The sequence below is a fragment of the Prinia subflava genome, unplaced genomic scaffold, assembly GCF_021018805.1.
Source record: "Prinia subflava isolate CZ2003 ecotype Zambia unplaced genomic scaffold, Cam_Psub_1.2 scaffold_264_NEW, whole genome shotgun sequence".
Lineage (NCBI taxonomy): Eukaryota > Metazoa > Chordata > Aves > Passeriformes > Cisticolidae > Prinia > Prinia subflava.
The window spans coordinates 1-11,683 of NW_026960786.1; the positions used below are offsets into that span (position 1 = coordinate 1).

Consider the following 11,683-nt stretch of genomic DNA (forward strand, 5'->3'; position numbering starts at 1 on the left):
ATCCAGCCAGGTGAGCCAGGCAGGGTGGGCAGGATCGAGCCAGGTGAGCCGGGCAGGATCGAGCCAGGTGAGCCAGGCAGGATCCAGCCAGGTGAGCTGGGTGGGATCCAGTCAGGTGAGCCGGGCGGGATCGAGCCAGGTGAGCCGGGCGGGATCCAGCCAGGTGAGCCGGGCGGGGCGGGGATGGCAGGTGGCACAGCCGCTGTCCCCGCGGCAGGGGTGACCCACGAGCTGGCCAGCACCCTGGACATCCTGCCCACCCTGAGCGCCCTGGCCGGAGCAGCCCTGCCCCGAGTGGCCCTGGATGGCTTCGACCTGAGCCCGCTGCTCTTCGGGACCGGGAAGGTGAGACCTGCTGGGGCTGGGGGCGGCCGGGAGGGGAAGGAGCAGCCGGGAGGGGCAGGGGGAGCCTGGAGGGGCAGGGGGAGCCTGGAGGGGCAGGCTGGGGAAACAGGAGCAGCCTGGAGGGGCAGGAGCAGTCTGGACTGGCAGGAAGAGCCCGGAGGGGCAGGTGGAGCCTGAAAAGGCAGGAACAGCTTGGAGGGGCAGGAGGAGCCTGGAGGGGCAGGAGGAGCCTGGGGCAGGCTGGACGGGCAGCCTGGGAAAACAGGAGCAGCCAGGGGGAACAGGAGCAGCCTGGGGGAACAGAAAGAGCCTGGAGGGGCAGGAGCATGAGCAACCTCAGGGAGCAGGAGCGGGAGCAGCCTGGAGGGGCAGGAGCAGCCTGGGGGAGCAGGAGGAGCCTGGAGGGGCAGGAGCAGCTGGGATCTGGGCAGATCCAGGGGCAAGAGCAGCCTGGAGTAGCCTGGGGGAGTAGGAGCAGCCTGGAGGGGCAGAAATGACCTGGAGGGGCAGGAACAGCCTGGAGGAACACCAGCAGGTGGGATCCGGGCAGACCCAGGGGCAGGAATGACCTGGAAGAGCAGGAATGACCTGGAGGAGCAGGAATGACCTGGAGGGGCAGCAGCAGCTGGGATCCAGGCCGAGCCAGCTCTTGGGAGCTGCTGTCCAGCCCGGCCGGTGCCAGCCGTGCCCAGGCTGCCCCGTGGGCTCCATCCCGGCTCTCCAGCCTCATTCCAGCCATGGGATGGGGGCTCCCGGGGGGTCTCAGCCTGCTGCTGCCCTCGGGGTGGGGCTGCCCGGCTGAGCTGAGCTCTGCTCCCCCCAGAGCCCCCGCCAGGCCGTGTTCTTCTTCCCCCCGTCCCCCGACCCCCTGCACGGCCCCTTCGCCGTCCGCCTGGGCAAGTACAAGGCTCACTACTACACCCAAGGTGGGCACTGCCCCTTCCCGGGGCGTTCTGGGGGCTTTGGGCAGAGCTGCTGCCCCAGGACGAGGCTCCGAGCTCAGCCTGGGGTTGTTTTTGTGTCCTCTCAGGCTCCTTCCACAGCGACACCACCCCGGACCAGGCGTGCCACGGGCTCACCCCGCTGACCCCGCACCTGCCCCCGCTGCTCTTCGACCTGGAGTCGGACCCGGGGGAGAACTACGACCTGCTGCAGGGCCGGGCGAGCCCCGAGGCGCTGCGGGCGCTGCAGGACATCGCCCTGCACAAGGTGCTGCTGGAGCAGCGCCTGCAGTTCGGCGAGAGCCAGGTGGGGAAGGGCCGGGACGCGGCGCTGCAGCCCTGCTGCGCCCCCCAGTGCAGCCCCAAACCCTCCTGCTGCCGCTGCGCCCCGCGCTGACGCCCCAAAGCTCCCGGCCCCAAAGCCGCCAGCTCGGCCTCGGGGCTGCCCCGGGAGCGCTGGGGGTGGAACAGGGAGAGCCCCGAGGTGGCAGGAGCGCCATGTGGGACATCCAGGTGAGGCCTTGGAGGGGTCCTGACACCTTCCAGGAGGGCTCCAGTGCCTTCTCCAGAGCCAGCACAGATCCTGGGATACCTCAGGATGCCTCAGGAATGTCCCAGGAATCCCAGCTGGCACCAAGGGCACAGCGGTGCAGTGGGGTGGGTCCTGGCAGCTCAGAGGCAGGAGCTGGTGACACAGGGGACAGCCCTGGGTGGCACCTGCAGCACCCCCACAGCCCTGGGCACTGCCAGCTCCAGCTGCTCCCGTTGCTGTCCCTGTCCGTGCCTTTTCCCGGGAATGGCACAGCCGAGGCTGTGCTGGAGCAGCCCTGGGCTGCAGGAGTTTCTCCCTCTCTCCTCCTGCCAGGCCCATCCTCCCCTCCCCTCCCTGGCTCCCCCTCTCTGTCCCCAAACCCGGAGCCACCCCCGCCCTTCTTTTCCCAAATTGTCCCCTCCAGATGGGGGTGACGTGTCCTGGTTCTGTCCCCAGGGATCGTTTCTCCTGTATCTGGCAGTGGGGCATGTCCAGGTGTCACTGCCATGGCCAAGGGACTCTCACTTGTAATAATAAGGGCATTATTCCCGGCGGGGATAGAACGTGCAGGGTGTTACCCCAATCACTGCTTTGCCTCACACCTTTTCTCTCTGATATTGCTGCAAATAATGGTTTGATTCCTCAGCTGTCCCCAGTAAATCGGTTTTAACCCCCGTTCTTTGCCTGTGGTGCTTTCCAGCGGGAAGGGGAAGGAGCAGTAACGTGGGATTTGGTTCAGGATCACTCAGCTGGAGAACTCCATCCCCAAAACCCTCACCACGGGGAACACAACTTTATTCCGGGGATCAAACCAACGGGAGCCTCTGCAGGGCCTCGGGGCAGGAGCGTGGGCAGGGCACGGCAGCCCTGGGCACCGGGGCTGCCCCACAGCCACGGCCCCACAAACGGGGCAGCCCTGCAGCCACAACCGGAGCTGCTGCCCCTGCTGCTCACCCGCTCCTGTCCTCGAGCATCTCCAGCAGCTCCTGCAGCTTCTGCAGGAAGCGCATCAGGGCGCGTTTGGGGAAGGACACGGCCGTGGCGGGGCCCGGCTCCGTTTCTGGCGGTTCCGGTTGGCTCTTGGTGGGCACCGGGGCTGGAACCGGCGCTGCCAGGCTGGGGCCGGTGTGGGCACGGATCCACGAGTGGAAGTGCTGGGTGGAGGTGAAGATGCCCGGCCTCCGGGCCCCGGCACAGCCCTTGCCCCAGCTGGCCAGCCCCACCAGCCAGAAGTAGTCACCGACGTTGTCCTTGCACACCAGGGGACCCCCGCTGTCCCCCTGCCAGGAGAGAGGGGTCAGGGGCTGCTGCCAGCCGGGCCCTGCCCGTGCCGCCCCTCCAGGGCTGCGTTCCCGGCCGGGCTCTGGGGAAAGGCCCCGCTCTGGGGCGGGAGGCTCCGGGCTGGCAGCGGCGTGGGGCTGGCTCAGGGTGGGCTCAGCCTGGGCTGGGCACAGGGAGCAGGGCTGGGCAGGGAGGGGACATGGCAGGAAACCCCCCCGTGGGGCTGTGGGGCAGCGGGTGGGCTCTGCGGGCACAGGGCCAGGCCCTGGGGACAAGGGGACAGAGGGCAGGGACACAGGGACAGGGAAGGGAGACCCGGCAGTGGTGGGGACCTGGGGCTGTGAGGGCACCGGGCCAGGGCCAGGGGGAGCCGGGCTCAGAGTGGGGCTGTGGGGTCCCTGTGGGGCTCCCAGGGGTCCCTGTGGGGTCCCTGTGGGGTCCCTGTGGGGCTCTCAGGGGTCCCTGTGGGGCTGTGGGGTCCCTGTGGGGCTCTGGGGTCCCTGTGGGGCTCTCAGGGGTCCCTGTGGGGCTGTGGGGTCCCTGTGGGGCTGTGGGGTCCCTGTGGGGCTGTGGGGTCCCTGTGGGGCTCTCAGGGGTCCCCGTGGGGCTCTCAGGGGTTCCCTGGGCCGTGTGTGGCGCTGGGCGCTCCCCGTGCCCCCGGCAGTGCCCGGCGCACCTGGCAGGTGTCGATGCCGCCCCGCGGGTACCCCGCGCACAGGTCCTGGGGGTGCAGGGCCCCCCCGTACCAGCGGCTGCTGTTGCACAGCTGGGCGTCCATCAGCCGCACCTTGGCCTCCTGCAGCGCCAGGCGCGGGCCGGGAGCTGCGGGCACAGCGGGCACAGGGGGCACTGAGCACCCGGCACCTCCCCGGGCACGGCCCCTGTCCCGCCGTGTCCGTGCCGGGCCCCGGCGGGCACTGACCGCTGTCCGGGGCCGCTCTCCAGCCCGCCATGTAGCAGGTCCTCAGCTCGGCCACTGCCAGGGCGCTGTCGGGCACGCAGCCCAGCTGGATGTAGTCGCTGCACTCCACGGGCTGCTCCAGCTCCAGCAGGGCGATGTTGTTGGTCTCCGTGTCCTCGTGGTAGTGCCGGTGCCTCAGGATCCGCCGGACGTGGAACACCTCGGCCTCGGGGCCCGGCTGCGCCAGGTCCGTGGCGCCCAGCACCACCTTCCACTTGTGGACGTCCCTGGGGGACCCGGGGACAGTGACAGGGGGCAGGGGCAGGGGGTGGCATTGCCCTGCTGTCCCCAGGCCTCCGATTCCCACAGCAAAAAGGGGACACAGCAATGGAGGGCACACGGTGGGGCAGAGCGGGCACTGGGCCTGCTGTGGGGACATCGCTGACCCTCCTGTGGGGACATCACTATGCTGAGGGGACATCGCTGACACACAGCTGAGGGGACATCCCTGTGCTGTGGGGACATCCCTGTCCCTGCTCTGCGGACATCCCTGTCCCTGCTGTGGGGATATTCCTGTCTGTGCTGAGGGGTCATCCCTGACAGAGCTGTGGGGACATCCCTGACACAGCTGAGGGGACATCCCTGTCCCTGCTGTGGGGATATTTCTGTCCCTGCCAAGGCAACATCCCTGTCCCTGCTGAGGGCCTGTCCCTGTCCCTATCCCTGCTGAGGGCCTGTCCCTTTCCCTGTCCCTGTCCCTGTCCCTGTCCCTGTCCCTGCTTTGGGCCTGTCCCTGTCCCCGCTGAGGGTCAGTCCCTGTCCCTGTCCCTGTCCCTGTCCCTGTCCCTGTCCCTGTCCCTGTCCCCGCTGAGGGCCCGTCCCTGCCCCTGTCCCTGTCCCTGTCCCTGTCCCTGTCCCTGTCCCTGTCCCTGTCCCTGTCCCTGTCCCCGTCCCTGTCCCTGTCCCTGTCCCTGTCCCCGCTGAGGGCCCGTCCCTGTCCCTGTCCCTGTCCCTGTCCCTGTCCCTGTCCCTGTCCCCGCTGAGGGCCCGTCCCTGTCCCTGTCCCTGTCCCTGTCCTTGTCCCTGTCCCTGTCCCTGTCCCTGTCCCTGTCCCCGCTGAGGGCCCGTCCCTGTCCCTGTCCCTGTCCCTGTCCCTGTCCCTGTCCCTGTCCCTGTCCCGGTCCCCGCTGAGGGCCCATCCCTGTCCCTGTCCCTGTCCCTGTCCCTGTCCCTGTCCCTGTCCCATCCCTGTCCCAGCCCTGTCCCTGTCCCAGCCCTGTCCCTGTCCCTGTCCCTGTCCCTGTCCCTGCTGAGGGCCTGTCCCTGTCCCTGTCCCTGTCCCTGTCCCTGTCCCTGTCCCTGTCCTTGTCCCTGTCCCTGTCCTTGTCCCTGGCCCTGTCCCTGTCCCTGTCCCTGTCCCTGTCCCTGTCCCTGTCCCTGTTCCTCCTCACCCGGCCTCGGTGAAGCAGCGGGCAGCGGTGAGGACCCAGCGGCGGCTGACGAGTGTCCCCGAGCACATGTGCCACGTGCCATTGTCGAAGGTGACCTGGATGCTGGCGATGCCAGCCCAGCTCCCCGGGCTGGCGTCCAGGGTGGTGCCGTTGGCGGAATCCCAGGGTTTGTACTCGGGAATCGCGGCGCTCTCATCCACAACCGTGGGCCGGAGCCCGCAGGTGCCTCTGGAAGCACAGAGCCATCACTGCCCTGCTCGGGGACAGCAGGGACAGCCACCCCCGGGCTCCCCTGTGCCTGTGCCAGGCCAGCCCCCAGTGTCCCCGAGCCCCCGGGCACACCGACCTGCAGGTGTCCCAGGAGCCCCCCACGGGCCCGGCCAGGGCCAGCAGGACACAGAGCAGCCACAGCAGAGCCATCGGTGCCAGCGCGGGTGGCACAGCCAGGCCACAGGTGTCACCCGCGGTGCCACCGCGCTGGGCTGATGTCACAGAGGCGCCGGTTCCGTGCGCGGGGCTCGGTGGCCTCAGGGGGGGCAGAGGGGCAGCACCGAGCTCTGGAACCCTGGGGTGGGTGGGGTTGGGAGGGACCCTCAGGATCCCTCAGGATCCTCAGGATCCCTCAGGACCCTCAGGACTGTCAGGACCCTTCAGGATCCCTCAGGATCCCTCAGGACCCTCAGGACCCTTCAGAATCCCTCAGGATCCCTCAGGATCCCTCAGGACCCTTCAGAATCACTCAGGATCCCTCAGGATCCCTCAGGACCCTTCAGGATCCCTCAGGACCCTCAGAATCCCTCAGGACCCTTCAGGATCCCTCAGGACCCTCAGGACCCTTCAGAATCCCTCAGGATCCCTCAGGATCCCTCAGGACCCTTCAGAATCACTCAGGATCCCTCAGGATCCCTCAGGACCCTTCAGGATCCCTCAGGACCCTCAGAATCCCTCAGGACCCTTCAGGATCCCTCAGGACCCTCAGGACCCTTCAGAATCCCTCAGGATCCCTCAGGATCCCTCAGGACCCTTCAGAATCACTCAGGATCCCTCAGGATCCCTCAGGACCCTTCAGGATCCCTCAGGACCCTCAGAATCCCTCAGGACCCTTCAGGATCCCTCAGGATCCCTCAGGACCCTCAGGAATGTCCCGGATCCAGGGATCCCAATGCCCCCGAGGGCCCAGCCTTGGGGAGGAATGGCTCAATAACAGCAAGACATCGAGTACGTCTCCAAAAAGCAAAAAGGTTTTTAAAAAAAAGATTGAAAATAATACAAAAACAAATAGCAAAGCCAAGCACAGAATAAGGAACAAAGTCCATATCCCTGTTACATCCCCAAAACGCCTCGAGTACCTTTGTTCTTTCACTTATCTACTTAATGACTGAGCAGGGTTTAATTGACAAATTGCCAATCACACAGGGATGACTTTTGAAGAGTGTGATAAACGCCAATCACTCGTTTTTTGAAATTTATGAATATTTAATAAAGAATAAAAATTGGTTACAAAAATATGAATACAATAATAAAAGTTTAAAAAAAGTTTTCAGAGACAGGACAAATAATGAGACAACAAGAGCAAAGAAGGTAGCCCGGGCTTTTGTCCCCCCTCCCTCCCAGACAAAGGCTAGGAAGGAGAAGGGCCCAGAACAAAGAGAAATCTTCTTTTTTAAGCCTTCAGTTTATGACTATTCATATCTTACGTAAAACAAGTAATTTTCAGCTGTTTCTTGTCACAAAAGCTTTCTGTTAATTAAAAGAACGCATAAGAGCATACGTCCTTGAGAAAGTTGGGTTCTGTGGATAAGAGGCCATAAATTCTTCTTCACCGGAAGGTTTAGGGGCCTCTGTGAATGTTATCTCTGTGCTGAGGAATTTTTCTTCTTGAGCAAAAAAATATAACACACATACACAGCTTCTATTGTACTATAACTTCTTGTTAATTACAAAACTACATTCACTACATCATTCTAATGTTAATATAGTATAACTTTTCTATCTATCAGATTACATATAGTAAATATCCGCGTAGAGCCACATATACAATATGCCTTTTTCACAAAGAGCATCTGGAAAGTCCAACAGGTAACTGAGGCCTCGAGTTTTATCTCCCGTGTATTCCCAGCTCTGCTGCCCAGGGCAGCTCTGAGCTCACACTCAGGGACACTCAGCTCTGCACAGGGACACAAAACAAATCCTGGTCCTGACCAAGGACAGCTGGGACAAGGGTTCAGCCCAAAAGCACAAACAGGGGGGGCTGGAGGGAGGAATGAGAAGGATGGGACCTCACAACCTGGAGCTGGAATGGGACAATTCAACCCCAAAGTGTAAATGGACCAAAACTCATAAATGTGTGAGGCCTCGTGACCGGGCAGCCATTTTGTGTCCATTTTGTGTCCATTTTGTGCCCATTTTGTGTCCATTTTGTGTCCATTTTGTGTCCATTTTGTGCCCATTTTGTGTCCATTTTGTGTCCATTTTGTGACCATTTGGTCTCCATTTGGTCTCCATTTTGGGTCCATTTTGTGCCCATTTTGTGTCCATTTTGTGTCCATTTTGTGACCATTTTGTGTCCATTTTGTGACCATTTTGGGCCCATTTTGGGTCTATTTTGTGACCATTTTGTGACCATTTTGGGCCCATTTTGTGACCATTTTGTGACCATTTTGGGCCCATTTTGGGCCCATTTTGTGTCCATTTTGTGACCATTTTGTGACCATTTTGGGCCCATTTTGGGTCTATTTTGTGACCATTTCGGGTCCATTTTGTCACCCTTTTGTGTCCATTTTGGGTCCATTTGGTGACCCTTTCGTGCCCATTTTGTGACCATCTTGTGACCATTTGGTCTCCATTTGGTCTCCATTTTGTGTCTATTTTGTGAGCTTTTTGTGCCCATTTTGTGTCCATTTTGTGTCCATTTTGTGCCCATTTTGTGCCCATTTTGTGACCCTTTTGTGCCCATTTTGTGCCCATTTTGTGCCCATTTTGTGACCCTTTTGTGTCCATTTTGTGTCCATTTTTTGACCCTTTTGTGTCCATTTTGTGTCCATTTTGTGTCCATTTTTTGACCATCTTGTGTCCATTTTGTGCCCATTTTGTGACCCTTTTGTTTCCATTTTGTGCCCATTTTGTGCCCATTCTGTGTCCATTTTGTGACCATTTTGTGTCCACCTTGGCTGCAGCCCTGGCCAGGCTCTTGTCCTGCCCAAGGCACACCCTAAAAGTCTTTCAATAAATCTCTGCTTTATCCTCCAGCTCTGCCCAGTCTCTGTCCCAGCTCAGCCCTCCCACAGCACCAGAACCCCGTGAGTTACGGGATATCCCTGGAGCCCCTCAAGGTTGCCCTGCTGGCCCACGAGCAGGGATGAGCCCTCGGGGTCATCACTGAGGGGTCACCCCAAAAGCCCCAGAGGGATTTTTGACCCCGTCCCAGCCATCAGAGGGTGTTGGAGCTGGTGGAGAACCATCGCTTCCACCCAGGCACATCCTCCCCTCCCTCCCTCCTGGCCGCCCCTCAGCTCCCCCAAACCAGGAGCCCTTTTTTCCCCGGATTTTGTCCTGTTCTTGCAGTGCCCAGGAGACCCAACTGGACTGAGAGTCGGGATAATTAGGAACAATTATCTCTATTTGAAGAACAAGGGGAAGTTCATCACCAGGGTGGGCGGAGGGGAGGGCAGTGAGCAGGACAGAGCAGCCCCGGGCACCAGGGCGGCTTTGGCACAGCCACGGCTCCAACAGGGAATTTTTGGGATCCCCTGCAGCCAGAACCGGATCCGCTGCCCCTCCTGCTCAATCCATCTTGTCCCTGAGGAACTCCAGGAACTCCTGCAGATTCCTGAAGAACCTCAGCAGGATGGCTTTTGGGAATGAAATCGTTATATAGGGGTTGGGTTCCGGTGTTGGTTCTGGTTCTTCTTCCTCTTCCTCTTCTGGTTCTGGTATGGGTTCTGGCTCTGGGATTGGCACCGGGATGGGAATTGGTTCTGGTGCCAGTTCTGGTTCTGGTTCGGGTTCCATTTCTGGAGGCTCTTCCTCGATGATGGGGGTCGGGGGTGGCTCCGGAGGCTCCATTTGGTGCGGGACCAGCCCCATCTGGAGCTGGATCCAGCCGTGGAAGTGCTGGGTGGAGGTGAACACCCCGGGGCGCTTGTCCCCGGCACAGCCCTTGCCCCAGCTGGCCAGCCCCACCAGCCAGAAGTAGTCACCAACGTGGTCCTTGCACACCAGGGGTCCCCCGATGTCACCCTGCGCCAGGAGAGAGGGGTCAGGGGCTGCTCCGGGATCACTGGGAGCACCTGGGGGAGGAAGGGACAGGCCCTGGGGACAAAAGGAAACAGGGACAGGGACAAACAGATGGGGAGTGGCAGCCCTGGGAGAGGGGACAGGGATCCATGGATGGGGAAGGGAAGGGGCGGGCAGGGCTAAAGGACAGGGTGGGACCTGCTGGGGGCTGTGGGGCTGTGAGGGGATTCCCTGGGGCCGTGTGTGGGGCTGTGGGGTCCCTGTGGGCTGTGGGGTCCCTGTGGGGCTGTGGGGTCCCTGTGGGGCTCTCAGGGGTCCCTGTGGGGCTCTCAGGGGTCCCTGTGGGGCTGTGGGGTCCCTGTGGGGCTGTGGGGTCCCTGTGGGGCTGTGGGGTCCCCGTGGGGCTCTCAGGGTTCCCTGGGCCGTGTGTGGCGCTGGGCGCTCCCCGTGCCCCCGGCAGTGCCCGGCGCACCTGGCAGGTGTCGATGCCGCCCCGCGGGTACCCCGCGCACAGGTCCTGGGGGTGCAGGGCCCCCCCGTACCAGCGGCTGCTGTTGCACAGCTGGGCGTCCATCAGCCGCACCTTGGCCTCCTGCAGCGCCAGGCGCGGGCCGGGAGCTGCGGGCACAGCGGGCACAGGGGGCACTGAGCACCCGGCACCTCCCCGGGCACGGCCCCTGTCCCGCCGTGTCCGTGCCGGGCCCCGGCGGGCACTGACCGCTGTCCGGGGCCGCTCTCCAGCCCGCCATGTAGCAGGTCCTCAGCTCGGCCACTGCCAGGGCGCTGTCGGGCACGCAGCCCAGCTGGATGTAGTCGCTGCACTCCACGGGCTGCTCCAGCTCCAGCAGGGCGATGTTGTTCCTCAGAGAGTCAGCGTGGTAGCGCCGGTGCCGCAGCAGCCTCTGGATGCGGCGCCGCTTGGAGCCGGGGCCCGGCTGGGCCAGGTCTGTGGCACCGATCACCACCTCCCACCTGGAGATGTCCCTGGGGGCAGGGGATGGGGAGAGGATGGAGGAGCAGAGCCACGGGATGGGGCAGCAGAATTCCCATCCTGCGCTGGGGGCATCCCTGTGCTGTGGGGACATCCCTGTCCTTGCTGTGGGGACATCCCTGTCTCTCCTGTGGGGACATCCCTGTGCTGAGGGGATATCTCTGACCCCATTCTGGGGACATCACTGTGCTGGGGGGACATCCCTGACTCTCCTGAGGGGACATCCCTGTCCCTGTTGAGGGGAGATCCCAGTGCTGAGGGGGCATCCCCAACAAGGCTGTGGGGATATCTCTGTGCTGAGGGGACACCCCTGACCATGCTGTGGGGACACCCCTGACCCTACTGTGGGGACATCCCTTTCCTTCCTGTAAGGACTTCTCTCTGCCCTGGGGACATCCCTGAGTTTTGGGGACATCCCTCACTCTCCTGAGGGGACATCCCTGGCTCTCCTGAGGTGACATCCCTGGCTCTGCTGTGGGAACCCCCCTGTGTTTTGGGGACCCCCCTGTCCCCGCTGCTCCTTACCCAGCCCTGTTGAAGCACTGTGCCACCGTGAGCACCCACTGCGGGTGGATCAGTGCCCCCGAGCACATGTGCCACGTGCCGTTCTTGAAGGTGGCCTGGATGCTGACGATGCCAGGCCAGGTCCCCGAGGGGACACCGGGGCTGTCCACGACCAGGGAAGGGCCATCGGAAGATCCCAGGGTTGAGTAGTCACCATCGGGGGGGTCGTAGTCCACAACCAGTGAGCTGTGGTCAAACGCCATGGGCCGGAGCCCGCAGGTGCCTCTGGAAGCACAGAGCCATCACTGCCCTGCTCGGGGACAGCAGGGACAGCCACCCCCGGGCTCCCCTGTGCCTGTGCCAGGCCAGCCCCCAGTGTCCCCGAGCCCCCCGGGCACACCGACCTGCAGGTGTCCCAGGAGCCCCCCACGGGCCCGGCCAGGGCCAGCAGGACACAGAGCAGCCACAGCAGAGCCATCGGTGCCAGCGCGGGTGGCACAG

The 11,683-nt window shown here is 62.9% G+C and overlaps 3 protein-coding genes across 3 annotated transcripts; 1 reads left to right on the forward strand and 2 right to left on the reverse strand.

The window, feature by feature from the left end:
* Positions 1-30: 30 nt before the first annotated feature.
* LOC134565333 (arylsulfatase A-like) lies at positions 31-2,494 on the forward strand (the record flags this gene model as incomplete). The annotated part of the gene is made up of 4 exons (XM_063424854.1): positions 31-67; positions 218-345; positions 1,169-1,271; positions 1,376-2,494. Coding segments are annotated over 4 exons (576 nt in total), but the record flags the coding sequence as incomplete, so codon positions are not given.
* Positions 2,495-2,768: 274 nt separating this feature from the next.
* Positions 2,769-5,886, reverse strand: LOC134565337 (acrosin-like). The gene is made up of 5 exons (XM_063424859.1): positions 5,798-5,886; positions 5,452-5,679; positions 4,022-4,287; positions 3,776-3,921; positions 2,769-3,098 (listed from the first exon to the last, which is right to left on the reverse strand). Exons 1-5 carry the CDS (start codon positions 5,869-5,871, stop codon positions 2,769-2,771), a joined length of 1,044 nt encoding a protein of 347 aa, XP_063280929.1. The 5' UTR covers positions 5,872-5,886.
* A 3,348-nt stretch (positions 5,887-9,234) lies between these two features.
* On the reverse strand, positions 9,235-11,675 carry LOC134565339 (acrosin-like). The gene is made up of 5 exons (XM_063424861.1): positions 11,587-11,675; positions 11,204-11,467; positions 10,406-10,671; positions 10,160-10,305; positions 9,235-9,690 (listed from the first exon to the last, which is right to left on the reverse strand). The coding sequence occupies exons 1-5, from the start codon at positions 11,658-11,660 to the stop codon at positions 9,235-9,237; spliced, it is 1,206 nt and encodes a 401-aa protein (XP_063280931.1). The 5' UTR covers positions 11,661-11,675.
* Positions 11,676-11,683: the final 8 nt, after the last annotated feature.

Bases quoted from the DNA above. Each gene is read 5' to 3' on its own strand.
- LOC134565337 (XM_063424859.1), bottom strand. From the start codon at position 5,871: ATGGCTCTGCTGTGGCTGCTCTGTGTCCTGCTGGCCCTGGCCGGGCCC. The intron at 5,680-5,797 runs GTCGGTGTGCCC...CTGTGCTTCCAG, and splicing joins GGCTCCTGGGACACCTGCAG to AGGCACCTGCGGGCTCCGGC. The intron at 4,288-5,451 runs GTGAGGAGGAAC...CGGGTCCCCCAG, and splicing joins CGCTGCTTCACCGAGGCCGG to GGACGTCCACAAGTGGAAGG.
- LOC134565339 (XM_063424861.1), bottom strand. From the start codon at position 11,660: ATGGCTCTGCTGTGGCTGCTCTGTGTCCTGCTGGCCCTGGCCGGGCCC. The intron at 10,672-11,203 runs GTAAGGAGCAGC...CCCTGCCCCCAG, and splicing joins CAGTGCTTCAACAGGGCTGG to GGACATCTCCAGGTGGGAGG. The intron at 10,306-10,405 runs GTCAGTGCCCGC...CTGTGCCCGCAG, and splicing joins GAGAGCGGCCCCGGACAGCG to CTCCCGGCCCGCGCCTGGCG.